General features: G+C 40.1%; 2 protein-coding genes across 5 annotated transcripts in view; both read left to right on the forward strand.

The window, feature by feature from the left end:
* The first annotated feature begins 758 nt into the window (after positions 1–758).
* On the forward strand, positions 759–13,384 carry bai (Transmembrane emp24 domain-containing protein bai). The gene is made up of 5 exons (XM_045738183.2): positions 759–1,275; positions 5,080–5,200; positions 6,690–6,760; positions 9,998–10,124; positions 11,526–13,384. The coding sequence occupies exons 1-5, from the start codon at positions 1,102–1,104 to the stop codon at positions 11,645–11,647; spliced, it is 615 nt and encodes a 204-aa protein (XP_045594139.1). The 5' UTR covers positions 759–1,101; the 3' UTR covers positions 11,648–13,384.
* A 2,935-nt stretch (positions 13,385–16,319) lies between these two features.
* Positions 16,320–27,758, forward strand: part of LOC123755466 (uncharacterized) — a 29,041-nt gene continuing 17,602 nt past the window's right edge. For 2 of the 4 annotated variants that reach the window (XM_045738178.2, XM_045738180.2), the window contains exons 1-3: positions 16,320–16,404; positions 25,473–25,755; positions 26,964–27,242. In XM_045738178.2, coding sequence (XP_045594134.1) covers positions 25,480–25,755; positions 26,964–27,242 — 555 coding nt within the window. In that variant the 5' untranslated portion in view covers positions 16,320–16,404; positions 25,473–25,479. Of the gene's footprint in view, positions 16,405–19,199; positions 19,296–25,472; positions 25,756–26,963; positions 27,243–27,758 lie in introns of those variants that run through there. The other 2 variants (XM_045738179.2, XM_069327709.1) reach the window with 1 other exon arrangement.

Below are 27,758 nucleotides of genomic sequence, written 5' to 3' on the forward strand. Positions count from 1 at the left end.
AAGATTAAGGCACCCAAAAGGTGGCACGGGCATGAATAGCCCGTAAGTGGTGGCCCTTTTGAGCCATTACCAGTATTAAGAGCCGATACTGGAGATCTGTGGAGGTGCGACTGCACCCTGCGTGACTGGAGAGGTCTCCCGAGTTGAGCTGGACGCTGGCAAGCCCTTTTATATGGGGCATGACGTCATAGTTGGCGCGAATTCTGGAGTTTAACAATCAGACGGCAGATAAACGATCGTTAGCTGGTGGCGTCTAATCCCCCGCCGAGACAGCAGGTGTACTGGAGGGTGAAGGGGGGAGAAGGTGTGTCAAGACACTAATACGTTTTGGGTATGTATTGTTTATTTATTTATTTATATATATACAAGAACGTACATGGGATTGTGAGGATACATAACATAGTAATTACATTCTTTTAAAGCCCTTATTGTTGTTGTCGTTGATGCTGAATCTTGATGTTGGAGCATGCAGATAAGTAGGTGGTAAAGGGACAGGCAGGATCTACTGCTAAGCAGATTACAGTAACAATGGACACAACTGGTGTACACAGTTGGACACAATTGTGTACAGATGTGTTTTTTGCCTGTTGTGCAACTTTCAGTGAATGGTGGATTTTGACTCCAGGGACAGTGTAGGAAATAAATATATATGTACTGAACTTTTAATGTTGAAAAAAACTAATATAGTATTTAAAATTCCCGCGACTGGTGTCACCTGCGCATCCCGCTGGCACCTTGTCTCGGGGGGTAAAATACACAAAATGAACAATAAAAAAAAAACAATCTCAAATTACTATATTATAATAACGTGTGCTGACTTTGGAGATGGAACAGCAACATTTTATGTATGGATATAATTTCCTAAATGTATTTATATATGTGTGTGTGTAGAGGAAAGCAGGCGAGAGGGAGCGGCGGCAGCAGCAGCGGCGAGTGTTACGTGGAACTCAGCTGTGAGCAAACGTCATCGGCGGCTTTCACCCCACACTTGTGTTATCAGCTGACCGCCACCCTCTACCTTATCAGTGTGACCTGCCGTCCACCTGGAGGCTTGATGCCAGTGCCCTGAGGTGCAGGAGAGAGAGAGTAGTAGTAGTAGTGATGGAGGTGTTAGCGTGGGTGATGGTGGGAGTGCTGGTGACGGCGGCTGACGGCGTCATGTTCCACCTGCAGCCCAACACCCAGAAGTGTCTCCGGGAGGAGATCCACAAGGATGTCCTCGTCTCTGGCGAGTACGACATTCAGGAGTCCCCCGGGCAGAAGGTGGACATACAGGTAACTTCTGCGGGTGAGGGAGTCTTTGGGTCACATCTGTTTGTCCCACACCAGCCTCGGCTTCTGGCCAGGTGGGGTCCTCTCCTAGGGAAGTGTATGTCTTGGGGTCCTCTCCTAGGGAAGTGTATGTCTTGGGGTCCTCTCCTAGGGAAGTGTGTGTCTTGGGGTCCTCTCCTAGGGAAGTGTATGTCTTGGGGGTCCTCTCCTAGGGAAGTGTGTGTCTTGGGGTCCTCTCCTAGGGAAGTGTATGTCTTGGGGTCCTCTCCTAGGGAAGTGTATGTCTTGGGGTCCTCTCCTAGGGAAGTGTGTGTCTTGGGGTCCTCTCCTAGGGAAGTGTATGTCTTGGGGTCCTCTCCTAGGGAAGTGTGTGTCTTGGGGTCCTCTCCTAGGGAAGTATATGTCTTGGGGTCCTCTCCTAGGGAAGTGTGTGTCTTGGGGTCCTCTCCTAGGGAAGTGTGTGTCTTGGGGTCCTCTCCTAGGGAAGTGTGTGTCTTGGGGTCCTCTCCTAGGGAAGTGTGTGTCTTGGGGTCCTCTCCTAGGGAAGTATATGTCTTGGGGTCCTCTCCTAGGGAAGTGTGTGTCTTGGGGTCCTCTCCTAGGGAAGTGTGTGTCTTGGGGTCCTCTCCTAGGGAAGTGTGTGTCTTGGGGTCCTCTCCTAGGGAAGTATATGTCTTGGGGTCCTCTCCTAGGGAAGTATATGTCTTCGGGTCAAACAATATTTGTTTGAATGAAAGTGGCACATTGTTCAGCTGCACTTGACTACATCTACATTTAGACTAACAAAATCTACTGTAAGAGTTTAGTGGCCAAAATCAAAGACAACTTCGGTGCATGGTATGGCTGTCATTGCTTTAGGTAGACCCATTTCTGTATACTCGAAAACCTGAAGGTTTATATTTCGTGCTCTGTGATAGTACAAACTGTTTTCTGACGGTACTAATTTTAATGTACTGTCATGTTGAGTAATTTTAGTTTCTTGTCCCTCGATGCATTTTGTAGAACTCTCCATTTCTGGCTTAAAGGAAACACGCAATGCATGGGGACTTTTATTTTTAATTTTTTTTAATATAAAGTACAATACAAAAATGTAATTTAATAGACTAGTAACATTTGTAATTTTAATAGACTAAGTAACGTGCAGACAACTTACAATAAAGTTACAAGTAGACTTAAGTAAAAAGTTCCATGACAAAAGATACTAATAATATAACTTGTAACTTACATAAAGAACACAATAGTAATTAACAAAGTACACAAACATAAGTAACGGTTTAAGACCGTAGAATTTGTACCATAATTGTAAGATAGAAATACATGACGATTTATGATCGTAAAGTTTGTACCATAAAATTTGTACCATAAATGTAAGGTAAAGGAATTAACATAAACATGAGGTAGTTACTGGGGGTTAATTACCATAAGTAAAAACATAAAGTATTTAAAATTTACACATAGTAGCACCTAAATAAGACTAAGCACAAATTACAGATAAGCTTAATTGACTTGCACGTGCCTACACGACGGCTTCCATGGCTTAAATGTGCCAAGAGAATTTAACCTTACAGCCTTGCAGTGTTTGAAATTAGAAGAGATGAGCTATGTAATTTTTTTACTAGGCTATGCAATTACATTTACTGCCAGAAGTGGACATAATACTTTAGGGGGTTCCGGCGGAGCACCCCTAATTGCCAAACCAGCTGGCGCGTAGAAAATGGCACATTGTGGGACCGGAGCTGTAATAAAAAACAAAACATACAGTACAGTACTTTTTTTATGGGTCACTTAAATATCTAGTTCCTGTTCTTTATACAAAGGTATCAACATATATATCAGCAGAATGCTCATTTGATCTTTTCCAGGTCCAGCTGGTGAAGCAAAAATAGATCGTTATGTTGGTCACTAGTGGCTCTCGACTGACTTGTCATTTTGCTGTATATATTGACAGATTAAAGGGCCTGAATTGTAGTTTTTGGTTATACAGTGGAACCCTGATTAACGAATTTAATTCATTCCGGCACCGAGCTCGTCACGTGAAATGCTCGTCTTTCAAAACGAATTTCCCTATATAAAATATTGGAAATAAAAATTATCCGTTCCACCATCGAAAAACATCAATATGATATTCGATTCTTTACATAATGGAGCAGCCTACATGACAAACGCTGAACGAACCTCTTTGACATGATTTTTTTCCTCAAATTTTTTCATTTTTTTTATTCTACAAAAAAATTCCATACTTTGCAACATCACAAGTCATCCCTTTACATCCCTGCATCATTAACATCTTAAAAAAAATGTATTTGCATCTTTGGAGGCATCCGAGAATGTGCGAGAAGCAGTGGGAACGCACCATGTTGTTTTCTTGTTATTCAAACGAGCACTCGCCAATCGAGACAAATTGTCGGCGATCAGCTTGCTTGTTAAACTGCTCGTAAATTGAGGCGCTCGTCACTTGAGGTTCCACTGTATTTTTCTTGTAGCCTAGATTGTTAGCTGCCTCTTGAGCTTTATTTGAAAAAAAAAATGGTCAGCTCTTAAGCTTTTTTTTTTTTAACTTAAAAAATCTGGTAATAATGGCTAGTAGACCTAAATCATAATCGGATTAATTTTCATATGAAAATTCCCTGGGGAATTATGACTACAAACCCGACCATTTTGGGTTTGAAATTTGGTAGGATGTTGAATTTTGGATGGTAGGTCCAATTTTGGTTTGGATTTGGTTTGTAATTTTGTTTTGGTAGGATGTTGACGGACTTGAATTAAAATAATGTATAGGCAAAATTTTAGCCCTCAGTGATGCATGATATTCAAACAGAATTCATAATTCAACTTCAATAGAAGCAATTGTGAATTTGTGTTGTGTAAGCAGAAAATTTGCATTTTTTCAAATTGGGATCCCTGTTGTATGAACATTTATGCATCACCAAGCACTAAAATTCTGCATATAAAGTTACTTCAGGTTCGCCACCATTCTACTAAATTTCATAAAAATCTGGGATGGTTGGGTTGGGGTCCACATTTTTATGGTGATTTGGCATAACATGATCCACAAAGTAGTTAAATACAGTAATTAACCAATATTGTTGAGGGTTTGTATTGAATTTTTGGCAGAAAATTTAATTTCAAAATTTTTCCCAATTCTGAAGGTATTAATTGGTTTAAAGAAATTTGGAACAGAATACACATCTCAATGCACTTTACAATACAGTACTGATAGAGCATATTATGAAAAGTTTGTAGAATTGCATTTTTTGGAAACCTAGTGTCATGGTCATCTTTATTAAAAAACATAAATTTTACCTACACCCATTATAGAAATTTCTTTCCAATGATAACAAAATCCTTGACTATGCTGTAATATTTGTAAAACCTTGGAATTTAAGATGTTTTCAATTAAGCTTTTGAGGGTGTAAAGGCAACAGCCAGGCATTCCAGTGTTTGCTGGCTTGTTAGTTGGGAACGGTTGAATTAAGATCTAATGCTATGGGGTATAGTAGGAAGATATTAGAACTTTTTAAGTTTCATATTACTGTATTTGGTGACTATTCACTTCTTCCCATGCATCAAGCAACAAGAAACCAGACACCTGTGTTCGGTGGCTTGTTCCTTGGGAACCACAGTCAAGATAAAATATTAATATGTATAGTAGCATAGTGTTTAGCATGTGTGGGGCCGTATGGGTTGTCACCTATAATCGAAAATAGGTGACAACCCTAATGTCACCCATTATTAAAAACTTAAATTTTTCTTTTAATAGCACAAGTTATTTGGTGTATTTTCAGGTTTATAATTATATATTTGCAGGTTACAGACTCGAAAGGTCATCATCTTTATGTAAAGGAAGAAGCAGAAAGCGGCAAGTTTATGTTCAATACCGAGGACTATGATGTTTATGAAATCTGCTTTATTTCCAGGGTTCCTCCAAGTAAGTATAGAGCACGATTTTAGATATGCTAATTAATATTTCTTGGTATTATCTTCTAGACTTTCATTTCTTTGTGCCCCATGGAATTCTTCTTGCATCAGTGATTTTTTCCTCGGATGTTGGTTGTCTACCACCACTCTTAGCCCCTTCTTTAGTCTTGCATATTTTTCTTAATACCATTGTATCCTCTGCATACCTAAGTGATTCTTTTTCTTGATGCCATTATACTGCCTTACACCTCATAACTTTAAAATGTCTTCTGCCATTACTCATCTTCCTTACATTTCATTCTACTTATTCCTTCCTATTAATATTAATACAGCATATGTCTATTTCCTCATACTTTTTTTTTTTTTTTTTTTTTTGGGAGATATATACAAGAGTTGTTACATTCTTGTACAGCCACTAGTACGCGTAGCGTTTCGGGCAAGTCCTTAATCCTATGGTCCCTGGAATACGATCCCCTGCCGCGAAGAATCGTTTTTTCATCCAAGTACACATTTTACTGTTGCGTTAAACAGAGGCTACAGTTAAGGAATTGCGCCCAGTAAATCCTCCCCAGCCAGGATACGAACCCATGACATAGCGCTCGCGGAACGCCAGGCGAGTGTCTTACCACTACACCACGGAGACTGCTGTTTTTGTTTTCCTTAACATGGTGTGTGAACTTAACTCGGTACTGTGATACCATACTTGAAATATTATATTTTTTACTTCAAATTTCAGTATACTGTAGCACTGTATTTCTAGCTGTATTGTACTGTTAGCCTAAATACAGATTTGCAAATTGTCACTTGTCCTGTGTGTAGCAACATGAATTTATTTTCTGACTTCCTGTGTAATCTGACAACTATTACGTCATCTCAATTGGCATTACTAGTGAGTGTGATGGTAAAGAATTTTGTAATGCATTGGGCATAGGTACCAGATTAATTGTTGGTTCAAAATTTACCAAATTATTTATAGAGATGTGGCATATTTATGCAAGTCATATTTATTCCTAGTATATGTATAGACCTTGATAGCTCTTGAAGGGGAAAAAAAGGTTAAATAGTTCAAACTTGCTATAATTCAATTTAGAATTGACATTCCTTACTCTTTAATTTTGAGGGTATGTATTCATTGCAAAAAGTACAGGGACATGATGCACAACCTTGCCCAAGCAAAATTTTTATTGTAGTACAGTCGTGTATGCCTTACCTTAAAGAAAGATTTTGTTGAACTTTATGCATTTTTTTTTTTATATTTGTTAAGCCTCAAAGATGTTGCATTTCACTTTAGGACCATATTGTGTTAAAAGGTGATCACTAATGTGAACTGAACAAGTAAATAGTTTGCAGTATCTACAGTACATTTTGAACAGATTTAAGTGTACTATTGAAAAGTGCTTTATAATGAAAATTGCATAAAATGTTTCTTAGCGTTATTAGTTTGCAATACAAGATTTTCGCTGTTGAACCTTCATTTTAAAAGCTATTATTTTCCACAGCTCAGCGGGGTATACAACAAGAGGTCACCCTTAAAACTAAACATGGAGTGGAGGCAAAGACTTATGAAGCAGTAAGTTATTTTGCTATTGTTTGTGCCCTAGAATGTCAGATTGACATTAATTTGGTAGGGTGGGTTATACAATAGTTGATTGAAGTGCAAAATATTTAATGAACTATTTAAGATGTGTATATTCAAGGGTGCTTTTTGCTGCCTACAATAGGTACTGAACTTGTTTTCAAAAGTTCAGTTTGGTTGTAGATTGTTTTTTCAGCTAAAAGTAAAGTATTCCTTTTCATGCTGACTAAGTTTCTACGGTAAAATATACCTCGGATAGGGTAGTGTGTTCTCTGAAATAGGTCTAGTATCTTGAAAAATCCTCATTTTGTAGTACTTATTCACTCGGATATTACGTGTAACAACCATGCCAGTCACTAGTCTTTTATGTCTTTACTTAGCAGTAAACAGATTCCATATTGACATCTTCCTGGGAGCACACAAGTGGGCTACTGATGTGAGTTCTAGAATATTAAATTTTGGCTTTGTTCATATATACCTCATGAAAATTGGATTAAGTAATGTTATTATCTAGGACTGCAGTAATTTAATGCCATAAGCATAAATATTATATAATACTGTATACTAAGGGTGAGTGAAGGTATTTGCAGCTTCTAGCACCATTTTCACCATTGTATACCTTACCTTGAGTATACTGTTGATTTCGGGGCCTAGCGTCCACGCAGCCCAGTCATTGCCCAGGCCTCCTCGTTGCTTGACTGATCAACCAGGCCATTTGGATGTGGCTGCTCGCAGACTGCCATATGAGTCATAGCCTGGTTGATAAAGTATCCTTTGGAGGTGTTTATCGAGTTATCTCTTGAACACTATGAGGGGTCGGCCAGTTATACCCCTTATGTGTAATGGAAGCGTGGCCTCAGTCTCAGGCCTCTGATAAGTTCTCTCTCGGGGTACCTATTGCACCTCTGCTTTTCAACAGAGGTATTCTGCACATCCTGCAATGCCTCCTGGTCTCGTTTGGTGTTATTTCTGTGTGCAGGTTTGGGACCAGCCCCTCTATAAATTAAACTTTTGTATACAGTACTATTAAGTTGTTTTTATGAACTGTCAAATGTTTCAACTTTAAAACATGAAATACAGTACCTGTACTTTAATTTGTCTAAATTTATTTTATTAGAATTTGTATTAATATATTTAATTCTCCCACACACCGATATGTACATTATCATCAGCAGATGTTTGTAAGTTACAATTTACTCAGTGACTGAAATGTTGCATTAAACTTAAGCTCTTGCTTATGGCATAATTGTGTGGCACGTCCCTATCGTTCAGTATTGGTTAACCAACTGCATATTGTCACATAACTTTGAAGCATTAAGTTGTGTGTGCCCTTCATACTTACAGTAAAAATAACAGGGTGCTGTGTGTGAATTTTTCTAACAAATTTAGTTTCTGGTGTGAAACTGTTGACAGTAGACTATTTGTTAAACACAATTTTGTGGTATAAATTTGTTGTAAAAAAAATGTTTGAATTGATGATGCCTTTCACATTCAAAATGCATGCAAAAGTATTGTAGTTAAGGGAGGGGAGGGTAAATGTGTGGAAATCTTAAGTAATATATAATAAAAACTTTTTTATTGAAGAGATTGGATATTAAGAAGAGTAAATTAATTGTACCATCACCCTAGATTTTTGGTGTGCTCGGTTGAATAATTTTATTACATCTTTATTTCACATCTTTATTTCCAGTGCTAATGTATATAAACTAACACGATTTTTTGAAAATCTTGTTCTTGTCTGTGAGGGGATATTAGGACAGTTGTATAGAATTGTTTGTCACCATAGTTTATGCTGTATTCATAAAATTAACTCTGTATTACCTGATATGAGCATCAGTGTGATTCATTAAACTTTGTACAATACGGTATGCTCACACTTCAACTAAGTGATGAAGCATGAATGTTAGCAGTTTTTGACGATTGATTCTTGTCTTTGATTCTTGGCTCATTTGAGTTAATGAAATGAGGGAAAAGATTATAGGTACAGGTATAACATTTTCTTGCTCTGAATGATGCTGAAACGTGCAGCCTGATGGGTAAATTTTGGGGATTTTCAGTTTGAGCTATTCAATTCATATCAACCTGTCTGAAAACTTATGAAAATTGCTGTTATTTTGTGGACATTGTATCTAGGGCAGGAGTGGACCAAGTAGAGAGCTTCTTGCTCATCCCATGAGGCCCCACTTAAATTCATATTAATCACTTGCACATAATCTATTATAAATATATATATGTTTTCCTGCTTTTCCATTCCTGCTTTTCTCAAGAGAATTCCTTTATGAACAATTTGACAGCAAATTTAGTTTTGACCTAACAAATGTTGCTTGGCAAACCCATCCTCCCGTTTATATAGTATTTGTGACGATCGTCAGTAGTTGGAATTCATACGTTCCTAGCTTTTAGATAATACCATACTGACTAGCAAATAACTTTTTTTTTAATAAATAAAGCTAAAATACTTATTCCTAGGCCTAGTATAGCACACATGTACTATACTGTATTTGGCCTAGGGAGGTTAGGAGAGGATAGTTTAGTTTGTCAGAGCAATACATTCAAATTTTGTTGTATGTCGGTATATATACACTCTGGTCCTCATCATTACTGCCAAAACAGTAGGATGGGCTGGCTTGGCAGCAAACTTTTTGGTACTGCATCATTCAACTGGTGTAAATAGAAGACATAAAATCATATGGGGGTAATGTGTGGGATTGAAACAACATTGATTATATTGAAAGGATTATTTTGTAAGACAAAGAATAGTCACTGTGTAGTGTGTACCAGTATTGGGGGCAATATTGGTAATATGTGCTATCTTGGGATGTTAAGCAACTGTGTGATAAATCTGTATTGTGGTCAGTACAGTATATTAATATGAGGGTTTGGAAAGTTAGTCTGTCGTGTGGGCATGTTGTGGAGTGTGTGGCATGTATACAGTGCTGAATTAGGTTTTGTTACCATATAGATAACTTCTACACTTGGTTTAAAACCTAATACATTTCATTTTCACTTGTGAAAGATCATTTTAAGTTGAAGGGAATTGTGAAACTTTATTTTTTATAATGTTGAAAGTTGCTTTTATAAATTACTTGGGTAATTCTTAATTTGTTACCAATTTCATTTTTTTATGAAGATGCTAATTCAGAAAGATTCCTATGCCATCATAATTAGTTTGTATACTTGTTAAATATTAATCATAATTGCTTTCATTAAGTAGCTGTTTTTTCTTAACAGTTGGGTGAAGCAGCCAAGCTAAAGCCTCTCGAGATTGAGCTGAAGCGTCTGGAGGACCTCAGCGAGAGCATTGTACAAGACTTCTCATACATGAGGCAACGTGAAGAGGAGATGAGAGACACTAATGGTAAGGAGAAAAATAAATCCGACCATCCTTTCACCATTTTCAGTCTCTGCACACTATTTGTGCATATACAATATAATGATTAATCTAAATGGACTGCAAAATTTAACTTTTATTTACCTTGCAATAAATGTAGAACCACCTGTGTAAGGTTATCTGATCATAACTAGGAGAGGTTTTTATAGCTGAAGGATGAGGCTGTACATAAAATACATGAACCCCCCCCCCCCCCCCTCAGTGAGTGGTTCCTTGCACTTGCAATCCACCCCCTTTCTCAGTGAGTGTTTCCTTGTACCTGCAATCTCCCCCTCTTCCTTCTCGGTGAGTGGTTCTTTGCACCTGCAATCCACCCCCAGTTCTGTGATTGGTTCCTTCATATGGTGAGAGAGCTCTTGTGCACTGCCTTTCAGTAGGTGGTGGAAGCTCCCGCTTCCCTCCCCGTCCTTCTGTGGTGGTGCACAAGTGAAATGTCCTCCGTGTGTTTGCCATGCATTCCCTTGTGTTCCTTCATCTGGTTGTTGACCCTATCCAACAATTCTAGGCCCTTGGGGAAATGTGTTGCTTTTGTGCGGGGGCAGGGATAAAATGGGAGGTTGTGTGGCCCACTCGAGTCAAGTCGGCTTGCCCGGTTGCCTCGCCTAGTTAGACATCGGGTCAAGTGGGAATTGGGGGGGGGGGTTGGTATCCTTATCGATCCCTGGGATCGTACTGTATTCAGACCCTTTAATGGTGGCCATCATATACTGTCCCATTACCCCTGATGTTTTCATTGTACTTATGCCTTCCCTTATTCTACTCCATGCTGGGTAGAGGGGGGTACAGAGCTCTGAAGTTCAATTTCCGTTTACTTTCATGTCATCCCTATATGTCCCTCCTTTTCAATCTCGTGGGTGTGTCCACACAACCTCCCTATGTGTCAGACTGTGGTGGAAGAGAAGTATTAATTACCTTATTGACAGTAAGACTTTAGACATTGCACTTAAGTCAACATTGCATTGAAAAGTTTAGAAAAGTCCTTAATTTCTATGCAAAGATGTACTGAATATCAAAGTGCTTGATTGTGACCCTGCAAAACCCTTACTATTAAAAGCTTATATGAATTAAATAGTGTGCTTCCGAAATTGAAATTTGTATGGCTTCTAAAATGTAAGTCTGCCAGCTGACAACGGTTAAGACATTTTGGTCATTTTTAAAGTGACCATCTAGCTTGAGAGGCTGAATGTTGAAAATATTATTAATTTTGTTTGGATAACTGTTGGCTATTGGAAGACTTTGCCTACAAAGCCATAGTGATCATTTTTCTCCCCAAAATGACTTTAATTAGGTAAAGAAAATGATAGTTTCTACTGATAATTCTTTGTGCATCAGGTTATATTGAACTGTACTTTATTCCACTTTTTACAGAGTCCACAAACTCAAGAGTGCTGTACTTGTCTCTCTTCTCATTATGTTGCCTGATTGGCCTGGCAACTTGGCAGGTTCTCTACCTCCGGAAGTTCTTCAAGGCCAAGAAGCTCATAGAGTAAAAATTAAAGATACTCTCATCCCTACAAAGGATGTGATATGGTACAGCAAAAAACAGGCCTCATAACTGGGATGCATTCAAACTAGAAAAGTAAAACTAACTTTTGTCCAATCATTTTAGTTAACAAATGGCTTGGTTTTTAATGTAATTTGATCAATTGTTTTATAAAAGATAGCGTACTGGCAAGTGCCAGATCCAAATACCTTATTATATTAGATGAAAAAAGTGTTAAGCAATGTGTTGAACTTCAGTACTGGAAGACCAATTGAAAAATATTTCTCGATTTAACATATTTCTGATTATGGATTTTAACTAGTAATGAGGTTTTATCCAGTTTTATCTGCAAAGGCAATCAGCGGGCAATTTGCAAAGTACGAGATTTTGAAAATGGAGTATAATTTAGTCTCCTAAAAATTTGTAATTTTTACACTACAGTATAACTTGGCACAAGATTCTCATGGCTGAATAAAAAAAAAAAATTGTGTATGCAGTTAGAAGGAACGTGCAAATGGTAGCACCTTCAACTGCAGGATACATTATTTGTATCAGTGTACAGTAAATAGCTACTCAACACTAGACATAACTATCATAAGATAATAAGAAAGTGTTACTTCCTTCCTCATTGTACCAAGTGATTTTTTTTTTTTTTTTTAATGCACAAGTTTTCTCTAGGAAGAGAATACTATTAATGTACTGTATATTTAATGCAACATCTTTAGTAATGTTTAATGATTTTGTATGGACAATGTTTTGCAATACTGTTACCCGTATTATTGTGCAGTCATTGTCTTTAAAAGTTTACTTGGAACACAAGATTGATGTACATTTGTTTACTTTTATTTATTGTCTGTTTTTTCTTGAACTGCAAGCTAACAATGCTATGGGCACATGTTGCACAGATTAATGTTTAGGTTATAGAATACAGTACTATACTGTATTTAGATTAATACGCTTGGTTGTAACATCTGATGGATGGGTAAACCACGTGAAAGGTTCATATCTTAGATAAACTTCCAAGAGTGTGGCTGTTAGTTTTCATACAAAATTTTTTTTTTTTTTTCCTCAGGTGTCAAAAGTGGTTTAATTTTGTACATAGTTTTGCTTTGCTTTTCCATTAATAAGTTTAACGAGTTGACTTTGTAGATTTGTTTGACGCTTTTTTTTTTAATACAGCTTTCCACTGAATAATAATTTGTATGCTATTGTACCTGTACTGTTGTTTCCACTGATCTGTTTTATTATGCTAGATGCTAGATACAAAATCTACTTCTTATATTAAACAATGAAGATGGCTTTTCAGGACAGAACAGTACAACCTAGTTAAAACCAAATTTTTCACAAATATTGTTAGGCAATTATTTTCATAAAAAATTGGGAACTTGGATGGCAGACATTTCAATAGGTGCTAAATGTGTGGGAGTTAAGTATATGGATATACAGTATTCTCTTATAATGTGCCTCACTTAATCTTTGGGGGTTAAACCAATTTCTTAAGATTAATGAAGATGTGTTTTGTGAAGTTCTGCATTTTTCACTTTTAGCGTACCAATGGTGGTCTTGCTTATACATTTGCTAGGCAGATAGTTTGTCAAAGTAATTAGGTTGAACCATGTTGTAAAATCTTTATTTCACGTGACTTGTATAAGCTCGCATATTGTTTGATCTGGTGTAATTGAGTGTGTGTGTGTGTGTGTCCGAGTCGATGAAATTTCTGATCTTGAATAAATAATAATTTGTATCCAATGTTTGCATTTTAACCATTTTACATTTGCAAGTTGTAAGATAAACTATTTTCTCCTTGGCATCATTCATAATGCTATCTACAAACAATTGAAAATAACAAACTACATTCTATTGTTACCTGTACCCGTGGTCTACTACCACCGGTGGTAGTTTCTCCACGTGGATAAAAAAAAACGGCTGTCTAGGGCCCAATGGAGTCTGATATTCCATTGCTGTCCCACTTGGAGGGCACCTGGCCATCTGCCCCACCAACCTGTATTTGAGATGTAGATTGTTACCATATATCATTGTTTTCATAAGTTTGGCCCCCAGTGTCAAGGGATACCACTCACCAGGGCAGCAAGGATTGCTGCACTGTCGAGCAAGTTTCTTATTTGTATGGACACCATCTCTCATGGTGTTGTCCAGCATGATAGGGACAAGGCAGCTAAAGCTGCATGTGATAAACCTGAAATTGAGCTAGATCTAGGCATTCCAATCTCAAATGTAAAAACTGAATTACTACAGGAAATTAGCGATGAAAGAAAAGCAGACACTAGACAGTGAAATTGTAATTACCAGAATTAGGCTGAGATGTAGATATCTATGGCAGGTGGCTGCTGGTAATGAATCTTCCAATGGTGAACATTCCAGTATTCGCCAAGTTGAGCTTCGGCTCTTTGATCTTGTCTCTTGACTGTCTATCAACAGTTGTAAACTGTGAACAAGAAATATCTCCAACACTATATTGGTGAGTGCCCCATTGTCAATAATTTCAGACCAAAATGGTTCCTGTAACTACTTCATACTCTCATGAATGTTGGAAAATATTCTTGTGCTTGTGCTCTGCCCAGAGTTTGCTAGTCCAGGCTAATAGATTAGACTTCCATTTCATGTTCTCTGCTGATCCCAAATATGACTAGTCATCTTGATATTAGAAGAACTCATAATTAGCTTTTGATCTCTGCTCTGTAATCTTTCCTATGGAAGAGGGGTAGCAGCACATTGTTGTGTATACCTAAACTTTTTAATAAAAAAAAAAAAAATTGATAAGAGGACTGGAATCTTTTGCCCATCCGTGCTGCTCTTCCCAGGCTAATTGATTTGCCGTATTGGCATTTTGAATTATATATGCAATAATACCTTTTGAATAACTATGGCACAAAAGGTGCATCATATTCCTCCTGGCTTAACACCTTTTGATAATTATTTACTTACTGACCCTCACTAGGAAGCAACCTCGCAACAGTTTCCTAGTACAGGTATTTATTTACTGAATTAGGTGAAAGGAAACTTGCACAACTATTTCTCTCTGGGATCCTCGACTGCCAGTCGAGAATTAAGTCATGTGTATAAATACAACACTGGCTGTTTATCAGGTCGGGTGTCTTGACACCTCTTTCCATGTGTATGTATATATAATATACATAAGTATATTTTTTTTACGGGCTCACTATAGCCCGTGCTACATGGACATTTCGTTCCGAGTAGCTAAATCTAAAACATGTATATGTTTATATTAATGAGTGTCAAAGGCTTACCCGGCAGGGCATCATTGCTTTCCTTCAGTGTCGATGGTGATTCAACTAAATTCTCTCATTTCCAACAGTTGGTCTTCCTCACTTATAAATACCTGAGTTTACCTGATCTCCCCGAATACCTCGTTACCTAATACCTTCCTAATTACCTGAATACCTCCTGCAGACTCGTATGTTGACCTCGTTGTACCCAGATTATTGTGTAGAAGTTAGTAGTTGTTTCTCAACGCATTGCCTAATTACTGTGGAGAGAATTCATGGAATTGTCCGGAGATTAGGGATTATTAAGGATTAGGATGTGACCATCAGAAGCTGTTGTAGATCACGGTTTGTAACCCTAGGCGGTGTTGTGGGATTGTATAAATATATATGAAATATATTATAAATATGAGTGAATATATAGATTAACGCCTAGCTGTGTTTGGGGTATCCCCCGTGTTCCTTGCTAAGCCGGTAGCCTCATTGTACGAGGACTCGTGCATGCAAATGAATATATATTGACATATATAAGTGAAATATACATATACTGCAAATATTGGAATAAAGGGGTCCAAGTGACCACGACAATCTCAAACATTAATTTGTGTAACTCATTTAGTAAAATATTTACAATTTAACCAAAGAACTAATTGACGATGATATAATTCAGTATATATAATTTAGTGCATCATAAAGATCTTTGTGTCAACATCTCATTTACCTTATCTTGCGGTGATTCCGGGGCTTAGCGTCCCCGCGGCCCAGTCCCCGACCAGGCCTCATTGCTGGACGGGTCAACCAGGCTGTTAGACGCGGCTGCTCGCAGCCTGACGTATGAATCACAGCCAGGTTGATCAGGTATCCTTTGGAGGTGTTTATCGAGTTCTATCTTGAACACTGAGGGGGGTCGGCCAATAATAATAATAATTTTATTAATAAAAATACATAACAAATGCAGCGAGTATGACTATTTGCCTACTCCAGAAAACTCTAGGGAGTCATATGTAGGATTAATAATTATATTCCGGTAATGTGCTCTGCTTATTGAATTATGAAGATTTAACATTTCGTACAATGGACAAAATACAAATCAACATGAAAGTGTTAACAGTGGCCTCTTGCTCCTTCAAGAGCTGGCTGCTCTACACTCGTGTCATATAACGGTGGCCACTGTGAGTGACAAGCAACATGAATGACAATTTCATCACTTATTTTCCCAGGTATTTAATGTGCGTTCATTCATTCTCAGTACGAGCAAAACCTTATAAATTCATATAAGATGATACACAGTGAAAAATAATCAATATTTACATACTGGGAGTAGGGCGTAGTACTCGTGGCGGCGGCGGCGGTGGGGTTGAGGGTGGCGGCGGGGGCGACGACCAATAGGGCGGCGGGGTTGGCGGCGGGGGCGGGGCCAAACGTCAGCTGGGGAGGCAAACAACGTGCAGTGTGCATCTAGCCAGTGGAGGTGGAGGATGTGTGCTGTGATCTCTCGTGTTCCTCTCTAGTGCTAGCGGTGAGTGTCCAAATGGAGTCCTGCATCATCTGGCCGCCTGCTCTTCACGGAGGTCAAGATGCTCACCATTTCTCCTCCTTATCATCTGTCTTCGATAGTGCACATTAGCTTTGTTGTGTGCTGATGAAAAATGACAAAGCATTACATCTATATTCTATAAATCTACGCGAGATAATGTTAAACACAAGCTTTAAATGCTTACATGTTTTAATGAAGTTTTATACATATTATATCGTTGGAATCATTTTGTGTGTGTGTATATCACTAGATGGTTTGCTCAAGGAAGTGTATGCTACAGGTGTTTGCCCAAGGGAGCGTGCAACACGTGTTTGCCCAAGGGAGCGTGCAACACGTGTTTGCCCAAGGGAGTGTGCTACAGGTGTTTGCCCAAGGGAGTGTGCTACAGGTGTTTGCCCAAGGGAGCGTGCAACACGTGTTTGCCCAAGGGAGCGTGCAACACGTGTTTGCCCAAGGGAGCGTGCAACACGTGTTTGCCCAAGGGAGCGTGCAACACGTGTTTGCCCAAGGGAGTGTGCTACAGGTGTTTGCCCAAGGGAGCGTGCAACACGTGTTTGCCCAAGGGAGCGTGCAACACGTGTTTGCCCAAGGGAGCGTGCAACACGTGTTTGCCCAAGGGAGCGTGCAACACGTGTTTGCCCAAGGGAGTGTGCTACAGGTGTTTGCCCAAGGGAGTGTGCTATAGGTGTTTGCCCAAGGGAGCGTGCAACACGTGTTTGCCCAAGGGAGCGTGCAACACGTGTTTGCCCAAGGGAGTGTGCTACAGGTGTTTGCCCAAGGGAGTGTGCTACAGGTGTTTGCCCAAGGGAGCGTGCAACACGTGTTTGCCCAAGGGAGCGTGCAACACGTGTTTGCCCAAGGGAGTGTGTCAACAGGTGTTTACCCAAGGAAGCGTGTCAACAGATGTCTACCCAAGGGAGCGTGTCAACAGGTGTCTACCCTAAGGAGCGTGTCAACAGGTGTCTACCCAAGGGAGCGTATCAACGGTTTTTTTTTCCAAGGAAGCGTGTCAACGGGAGTTTTTCCCTAGGGATGTATCTGGGATGCCTCGGAGGCTTTCTTGTAGATTAGGATTGATATCTCAGAAGGGCTACTAGATTTAGTTATAAGCGAGAGGAAAATGTCAACATCTGAGGAGTTTAGCAGGGGACTGGGGACAGATCTTATATTGTGAGTGTTAAAGCAAAACTATATAAAAATTAGTTTTTGTAATTTCTGCCTGGAATGTGCTGAAATTTGCTCAACAAGCCAAATAAATCTACAAGTTTTTCAATTGCTTAAACTGTGGCTCCAAAGACAGTATAACCTTCCTAGTTTAGGACTCTTAGCTCAATTTTTTATTTTTGTCTTTTTGCAATAGTTTTGTTAGAAAATCTTGAGCTTCCTCATCATTCATAAACACATTGGCACCAACACGGTCAAATTCAGTCTCACCTTAATCAACCAATGAAAAGCTATTTAAATAAAAACATATGTCATGCTCTACCATATCGCACTGCACTTCTTTGCTGACAAAATAAGCCTGCAACGAATCATGCCAGAAAACCAATAAACTTGTAACCATTCATTTGGTTAGCTAATGATTCAGTTTTACTTTTGTAGTATCCTCTGATATTTATTTCTACACAAGCATCATAGGAAATTACCTGCATATACCTTGCACCCTTTATATTTGGCAGTCCTCACTCCCGCCTTGTTTCAACGGTGTTTTACGGAAACCTCTAAACATGCTTTCGAAAAAATGGCCATATCTTTGTTGATGCTTAAAAAGACGCAGAAGTATTTACAAAAGTAACCCATTCATTAATTATGTCAAGGGGGATAGGCAGCCAGTTTATACATAAAGTACAAGTTAGGGTAATATCTAGTTACCTAGCAGTAAATAGGTACCTGGGAGTTAGACAGCTGCTACGGGCTGTTTCCTTGGGGTGTGTAACAAAAAGGAGGCCTGGTCGAGGACCGGGCCGCGGGGACGCTAAGCCCCGAAATCATCTCAAGATAACCTCAAGATAGGGTTACATAAAGTCTTTCGACTTCTTTCCTCTCATGTTGACTCTGTTGTCATGCCCACACCTTGAATATTCAAGTCTATTCCTAGTGTTTCAAATAGCTGTTTGAGCAGTGTAAAGATAATCTTCTGTACGGAGCCCTATTCGGTCAAATAGGTTTATGTGTCCTACGATCGGTCGTGTGGGCGTGGGTTTACATATGGAACAGGTGTGGGCGGGGGTGGCACCTATGGCGGGTGTGGGTGTGATAGCACCTGCAGAGGCGCGTAATGGCACTTGTGGACCAGGAGGTGTGGTAGCACCTATGAGATGGGGGCGTGGTGGCACATAGGATGAAGAGGATGGGGGCGTGGTGGCACAGGGTGAAGAGGATGGGGGCGTGGTGGCATATAGGATGAAGAGGATAGGGGCGTAGTGACACAGGGTGAAGAGGGTAGAAGCATGAAGGCCCATGTGTGGCATACATACTGGCACATATGGGCCTGTGTATGGGTGGGAGCTGGTATTGGCGAATCCAAGTGGGCGTAGGTAGGGTTGACGTTGATGGGGCGCGTCTGGACGATGCAAGGTGGAGTGGGCGTGGGTTGGCTGGACGTAACATCACATAATGGAGGATAGGTTGTAGTATATTATGTATCGAGATGAAATGTGGGCGGGACAATAAGATGTGGAAGTGGTGTGCGGAGTGGGCGTGCGTTAGGCGGGCGCGGGTTGGGGTGGGTGGGTGGGTGGGGCGGGCGTGCAGGTTGTGTGTGTGTGTGTGTGCCCTGGTAGACGGCGTGCCTGTGTGGCTCCACCAACAGCAGCAGCAGCACCACCATCACCGCACCATCAACATCACCAACACTATCACCACCCTCCACTGTGAGTAGCCTCCGCCGGCACCACGTGTCTCCCCCCACGCCACGCTCCCGCTGTTTTCCCGGGTATCAATACGAATGTTACATATTATAGTGAAAAATAAGTGAAAAGCAAAAGCACGTAGTGATCAGCGCCAACCCGGCTCCACCGCCTCTCGTATTTTGCCATTTTGTCTAATATTATCAATTAGCAGGCCACGGGAAAGCTTAAATTAGTTAGTGGCATTTCCAGAGACTCGTCTCGAGTCGGAACCTCGATAAAATACGCCGCAGAATTTGTATAATTTGAGTTTTTCTACATTTGACATTCTCAATTCCTATCGTCCCAGTGTCTGTTAGCTTCAGTCGGGACGACGGCCGATCCAATATGGCTGCCGTCCGAAGCCTTGAAAAGATGGCAGCTGGTCGACGCTTATTCTCTCTACCTCTCTATTGCCCCTTTATCGGACAGCGCGCCCAAATATGTTGAGCAAAATGTACACACGGGCGTAATACAAGGGTGTGCTCTAGCAGGGTTGTTTGCCCTTATCCCAGACTATTTCTTATATCTTCATTCCCTTTGTTTCGATCTGCTTGCGTCTGTACGAAATGAACGGATTTTAGCCCTCAGTGTGTGTATTGGTGAGACCTGAGAACCCTCCCCGCCGCCGCCCGCCGCTCTCACCGCAACTTTTCATTCATACCCACGACTACTTTCCGAAAATTGTCACTGAATTTCGTCGCGTTTTAATAAATATTGTAGTTATAAAAATTGCAATTGGTTGTATTCCTTGTGGTGTGTTGGGTGGGTGGGGGGGAGGAGGGGTGTGGGGGGGTAGATGGGGTGATGGGTGGGGGCGGGGGGGGGAAGGGACAAGAGGACCCCCCAAATATTTGGTGCGAGATACAGACGGACGCGGCATCTCAATACTTCGCGCTGACTTCGACTTAAGTTATTAGCCAGGACTTATAACTATACGTTTATCGTAGAGGTTGAAATAGTAAAGATATTAGAGTGAAAAAAAGCGTTGACGGTTAATAATAATATTGAGTCATGTTTTGTAATATTTTAAACACTATTACAACTGCGTGGCATGGTCAGATTTCGTCTTAGATATTATTAAGATGCTAGGATCAACGAAATATACATTTATATACATTTAGTATGTTATTAGTATTGAATATAATTTTACCAGCAATCGTATCACTACAGAATCCTGTATATTTTACAGATTTAATTATAATGGTTAATAGTAGTGTGTGTGTATTTAGATTACAGGTAGGTTGATGACATAGTACCCATATTATAAATATGTTCTTTACAGGGAAAGAACATATTATAAAGGGAACCGTGATTTGTGAATAATAAAGGGGGTGTGACGTGAAGAGGAAGTCGGGGTCAACACCAGAACATAGTCCTTGGGACAACTGGCAACGGGGCGACTCAGGGACAGCGGCGACCACCTCACAAATATTATTTCAATTTGTTTTACAGTTAAAGCAATAGTAATCTTTATCTAATGTTGTTAATGCAATGTTGATATAGTTATTATACAATAACTTTAAATAATAATAATGTATGGCTGCTGTTAATAACAATATAATTGGGTAAAAGTTGTAAGTAAGCGAGGTGAAGCAAGGAGCCGCCGCCTAGGGCTGAGCGTCGGGGCCCACTGACTACCACACTCACACGAAGCATAAGAAAACTGCTCAACACCATAGGAAAATACACCACAACGTTGCGATTTCTCATTCTCGCATTTGACACTTCATATTTTAGGTTGTATTTTAGGATAATATGTTATATCAATTTTGACTAATCTTTAAAATAACTGATCAGTTATGGAAGGTTGGATAATGTACTTCAAATTGGTATGACAATTGTACAATTGTCTGTAAATTCGTATTGGTTACAAAGTTTGGTTACAAAGTTAGGAGTCCGAGTATTAAGGGCACGCATATATGCACTCGACATGGGAATACAGTAATATCCTAAGTCTAATAAATTGTTATATATTATTTTTAATTGTATAAGATGTCAGTTTAGCTTTTCTTTCAATTGAAGCACCACATAACTTATAACATTTTAACAATACTGTAAGTAAATTTAGTAACCAAAAATGGCCAAAAATGCAACATTATCCTCTAGTGTTGTGAAGGGATACCCGAAAATAAAATAAACTAGAAAATTCCAGACATAAATGTCAAAGAAAAAGAAGTCTTGTACAATTGTACTCTTTTTTTTTTCTCGAACCTGTATGACTTTGACCTCAACATCAGTAAGTGGTAGAACCGATGAGAAGAGAAACAACCGTTTACCTTATATTCACAACTAACGACGACGTACTAAGTCCAAACGTACCTCTAAAACATACAATTGCCCTTGCCAGAGACAACTGTAGAAGCTGCTGTATTTGAGTATATCAATATCGTCATAAGGCCAGCTAATGACCTACATAAAGATGCAACTGATTTTTTAATTTAATTTTGTCCTGGAGGGCTACATGATGAGTGTCACTCATCCTGTGAGTGAACATACCGCTATAGAGACAGTATTTGGCAGCATCACTCATCCTGAGAGTGAATATACCGTCATAGCAGCATGCAAAACATCCCCAGTAGGAAGAAAACCCGCATCCTGTCGTTTGTACCCAGGCGCAGCTGGGACTTGTTTAACTGTCTCAAGGCTGTCGAACAAGGGATTAACATCGTACAATCCTCTAGTTTACGTCATCTTGTTGGTGCAAATTGGGGGAACCATTTATTAACAGTATATAAATTTGATAAAAAGTGCTTTTGCAATTCAAACAATGTGGGGTTTATTATACTACATATATATATAATGTATTTTAAATGGGCACAGTCTCTTAGGTAATGGCCCAGACGACTTCCTTCACTCAAGCTGCAACTTCGCTCCTCAGATGATGTTTCCATTCTGAATCTTCATGGTGCAAAAAGCAATGTAAATTATTTGGATGTACTAATGTCAGAAGACCTTACCTCTAAAGAACACAATAAAGTAGCCGTCACAACTGCAATCAAAATTTCAGGTTGGATAACAAGAACATTTCACACTAGAGATGCTATACCAATGATGATACTTTTCAATACACTAGTGCTCTCTAGTATGAAATACTATTGCACAATGACAGCCCCTTTTAAAGCTGGAGAAATTGCTGACCTGGAGAGCGCACAGTTTCTTTACTGTTAGAATCTACTCAGTAAAACATCTAAACTATTGGGACCGACCAAAACGCCTAAATCTGTATTCTTTTGAGCGCAGGCGAGAGAGATACATAATAATTTACACGTGGAAAATAGTAGAGGAACTGATCCCAAACCTGCACACAGAAATAACACCACATGAGACCAGAAGGCATGGGAGAAGTGCAGAATACCCCCGTTGAAAAGCAGAGATGCAATAGGTACTCTGAGAGAAATCTATCATCAGAGGCCCAAGACTATTCAACACGCTTCCACTACACATAAGGGGCATAACTGGCCGACCCCTTACAGTGTTCAAGAGAGAACTTGATAAGTACCTCCAAAGGATACCTGATCAACCAGGCTGTGATTCATACGTCGGGCAGCGAGCAGCCGCGTCCAACAGCTTGGTTAACCAGTCCAAAACGAGGAGGCCTGGTCGAGGACCGGGCCGCGGGGACGTTGAGCTCCGATATCATCGCAAGGTAAGGTACTTGTATCCACAGCGAATTCTTTCAATTGTGGATTCCCTCCATTTCGTCCATAATGAATGAAGTTGTCGGCTGCGACTGAATTGTACCGGCGCACAGATTGACGGACTTGCTCTTCTATCTTCCTTTCCTCGGCTACCGTGTCATCGTGATGATGCCCTTGAATTGTAAAAGGATCTTGGAGATGAAGTATTCAATATGGTCCCCTTCAGCACACTCGGCAGCCAGCATATCTGCTCATTCGTTTCCACAGCTTCCAACACGAAAGGTAATCCAGCTACTATCCCTTTCTCTTCTGACTGACCTTTTTTAAGACTGCCGCTCTGGAGGCAGTGTAGGTCACTGCCGATGAAGCCTGGTCCCAGGCTGGGCCGAAAGTGATTCCATGCACCCTCCAAACCCCCCTGCTTATGAATGAAAAACGGTTTACACACGACTTACAACTGATTACGTTCGAACACTTCCGGAACAAGTGCCTCACTGACGAACTTTGTTCGAACCACAACGCTATAAATGCTTCACCCACGTACTACACATACAGATAATCGCCAACAGAACCTAAACACTTAACCTAACCTATGCCTATAAATGCACAATATGCTTATATATTATAATATTTTATATTTGAAAAAATTCCAGTTTTGAATGAACATCATGTTAAAATTTATGAATGCGTCTGTGGGGGTCGGCCACTGGATGGAATAGACTTGAGTCGAGAACGGGTTGGTTTTCCTGACATTTCTGTTCAGTATCTCGAAAATGCTTCATTGTGTTGAATTCGCAGCTTAAAAGAATTGGAGAATGCTAATTTACTTTTCTTATTGGATTATTGGGTTTGCCCGAAAGGCCATGCGTGCTAGTAGCTGTACAAGAATGTAAGAAGTCTTATATATGTAAATAAATACAAAAATAACAATAAAGTGTAGTATGCGTAGACAAATGGCAACGTGCAGAGATAATTAGTTTTTAAAATGTAATTCATTAAATTTGATAGGGCGAGCCCATAGAGTTTCATAACAGAAAGAGGAGAGGTTGGCCATATAACCACGCCAGCTGATCTCTCCCACCTACTAATCATTATTCTACAAACTCCCTACATACTTTTGGTCTAGCGTGAACCAGCCTACCACGACACTCTCCCAACTCTCACTCACGAAAACAACAACCAAACTTTACAAAAGGAATAAAACCTAAACATTCCAAGTCGCCTAACACCCGACATAATGTATAGGTTATTGCTACCACCATACTAGCACCCCACTCACCATACTCGGTCCCCACCTCCCCATACACGCACCCCACCTCCCCATACACGCACCCCACCTCCCCATACTTATACCCCACCCACCATACTCGGACCCCACCCACCATACATGGATCCCACCCACCATACTCGGACCCCCACCCACCATACTCGGACCCCCACCCACCATACTCGGACCCCACCCACCATACTCGGACCCCACCCACCATACTCGGACCCCACCCACCATACTCTGACCCCACCCACCATACTCTGACCCCACCCACCATACTCGGACACCCCCCTCCCATACGTGGATCCCACCCACCATACGTGGATCCCACCCACCATACGTGGATCCCACCCACCATACTCTGACCCCACCCACCATACTCGGACCCCACCCGCCATACTTGGACCCCACCCACCATACTCGGACCCCACCCACCATACTCGGACCCCACCCACCATACTCGGACCCCACCCACCATACTCGGACCCCACTCATCATACTCGCACCCCCCTATACTCGGACCCCACCCCCATACTCGCACCCCACAACCCCATACTCGCACCCCACAACCCCATACTCACATCTCACCCACCATATGCTCAATGACTCTTCCAACTCCCAAGGTTCCTTACCATTTCTTATGATGATGTGTCCATCTACTTAAATCGTTAAAAACATGATTGGAGCTTTATTAAGTTACAATTCATATTTAATATTTCCCACACTCATACGTCGATTTCACTGAGTGAAATTGTAATTTCAGCCTGTTTTAATGAAGGGCAACAACCAAGATAACCTGTCTGTAAAGAGATTTAACCACATCTAGCATACAGTATTTCCAATGCCCATGCCTTGAAATCTCATTTTCAAATTAAAAAAAAGAGCCACATTTTATTTAACAAAAAATTCTGCAACTGAAAATAGAAAAAAGAACCATAGAATTTGGGTTTAAATATGCTCAGAGGCTCACCCAAGGTCCTAACTATTTCTTGTAATGTTGCCTTCCATCTGTAAACTTGGTCCCAACATTCTAAGCAAAGCCACCCATTCCCTGCTTCAGCAAATTCTTGTTCGTCAAATCGGGTGAGTAAATCTGGCATGGAGAGTGTTCCAACTGCAGATTCGCAGAATTGAGGCTCGTTGAATCTGGGTTCCAATGTATTTTGAATGGCTTAATATTATATATTTTAAAGGTTTTCTTTGTTTTGTATTATGATTTTTAAAGATTACAAAACTCTCCATTATTTTCAGGGACAGAATGTCTTCAAATGGTGAACCTCCCACATCACAGGCATTTACGCCTTTTTGGATTGCTGGACCAGGCTCCCCATCTGCTCCAGTGGTTGGCAATCCTGTTGCCAACCCTGTTCCCAGTAGTGACCTAGGGACACTCGGGCCTGCAGGAGTGGCTAGCACAGTACAACCTACTATGTCACAAGACATCACCACCATGGCCAATGCTGTCCCTCATGATGACTTTACAAATGGATTACCAGAGACACAACCACCTCAACCACAACCTCAACAACCAGGGGTCATTATCTCTCTACTCTCCACAAGTTTATTACTACAGTGTAGCATTCACAAGGAAAAATATGAGCTTACTTAGAAATATCTTTTTTGTAAATTCCTGGAGCTTAATATAGGGCCATTTTGTTACAAGAATATTTTTATTCTTGAAAATGTATTGCTTTGATCAGAACATATCCACATTTTTTATTGTAGGCACAGTAAGGAATTAAACAATTAGAAAGTTTGGGTTTAGAAAACAAAATAGAGTTATCAAATACTTATTGACATGGTTATACTGCATGGATGAAGTGAAAGTGGAATTTAGTATATTTAACTTGGGAACAGTGTTGAATGAAAATCGTATGAGGGAACAGGTTAAAAATCACTTGGTGACTACTGTAATTTCCTAAGATACTATGTTAGACTGTTTACATAGGTTCAATAGGTATGCAGAGAAATCTATCAACATCAAAGGCCCAAGACTTTTCAACTCTCTCTCCCTCACATAAGTGGCATAACTGGCTGACCTCTCAGTGTTAAAAAGAGAACTTGATGAACACCTTCAAAGGATATCTGATCACCCAGGCTGCAATTCACACATCAAAGACCCTAGTCTGGTCAGAAACTGGGCCACTGGGATATTGATCCTTGGAATCATTGCAAGGTACCTAACCTAATCCACCCAAACCAACTTAATTTAACCCAACTGAGCCTATTGCAGCCTAATCTAAGCTAATACATCATAACCTAACAATACTATACACTTTTGTTACTCTGAACATCAGTTTTGATGAACTATCCTGTGTTCTATTTAATCATTCTCTTATTTCTCATTAGACACACTGATAGAAATATCAGTTGGCAGTGATATGTAGTTATCGAAAGAAAATGTACCATACATTACATATAATTTATTTATACTGTAATAATAATTTGCAAATAATATCAGTTGACAGTGATATGTAGTTATTGAAAGAAAATGTACCATACATTACATATAATTTATTTATACTGTAATAATAATTTGCAAGTACTGTACATGAGTAGAAGGAATACAGCACTTGAAATGGAAGACAGCTGCTGTTTGTATAAAAGGAACTGTGTACTGAAGTAACATACAGAAATAGGTGGGGAGTGTGTTGTCAAGACAGGGGGTTATAGGATATATTTTTTAAAGGCATGGATGGATAATTTTAATTGACTATTAATTTTATTTCTGATTTTGTCCAGCCTGCAGAGCCTCAGCCCCTAGTTGAAGCACCTCAGCCTGAGCCCACCCTGGAACCTTCTCAGGTGCAGGCTGCCCCCACTGAAGTGGCAGTAGATGGCAATCCTCCGGCATGCTCCAGTGGTGCACCAACTAAGTTTTTCCACACAACTGTTGAAGAGGAGGAGGAAAACATCATGGGAAAGAAGAAAAAGAATAAAGTTCAGCGTAGAAGACTTTCCCCTTCCCACAGAGAAATGATTATTGATCTTGTATTTAATGAAAAGAAAACATCTCGAGAGGTTAGTGATCTAATGGCATGCGTGTATTTGTAACGTATTTGTAATTTCATGTTAATTTTTACACTCATACTGCAAGTGAATTTAAGTGTAGTACAGTATATTGAAGTGCAGATACCTCATTGATGTCACATTCTTTATTTTCTTGTCTGCATTGGTAAATAGCTAATATATACTGATGGAACATGTCAAGTAAATCTCCTCAGGTGTAAGAAACAAGTATTGAATGTAATGAAACACATCTTTTAGATAGAACCCTGGTGGCTTCCTGAAGCTAGCTCACTTAGATAGCATCCCATGACTTAGGTGTAGTTACCTCATGCCACTTCCCCAGATAACTCGATGGTAGCTAGAATTGTTCTGCAAGAGCCTGAACTTCACTGGCATTGTTTTTTTCGGGTCATGGTGTGCTTTCGGGGGCTGTTCTGGTATCTCCAGTTCAGTCCCTTTTGCCACAATCGCAATCATTGGGTATGGGCTCCATCGGTCATTTGCCGGCTGTTGCATCGCTGGCTTTCT

Source organism: Procambarus clarkii, chromosome 20 (genome assembly GCF_040958095.1).
Source record: "Procambarus clarkii isolate CNS0578487 chromosome 20, FALCON_Pclarkii_2.0, whole genome shotgun sequence".
NCBI classification, from domain to species: Eukaryota; Metazoa; Arthropoda; class Malacostraca; order Decapoda; family Cambaridae; genus Procambarus; species Procambarus clarkii.

Bases quoted from the DNA above. Each gene is read 5' to 3' on its own strand.
- bai (XM_045738183.2), top strand. From the start codon at position 1,102: ATGGAGGTGTTAGCGTGGGTGATGGTGGGAGTGCTGGTGACGGCGGCT. The intron at 1,276-5,079 runs GTAACTTCTGCG...ATATATTTGCAG, and splicing joins GGCAGAAGGTGGACATACAG to GTTACAGACTCGAAAGGTCA. The intron at 6,761-9,997 runs GTAAGTTATTTT...TTTTCTTAACAG, and splicing joins AGGCAAAGACTTATGAAGCA to TTGGGTGAAGCAGCCAAGCT.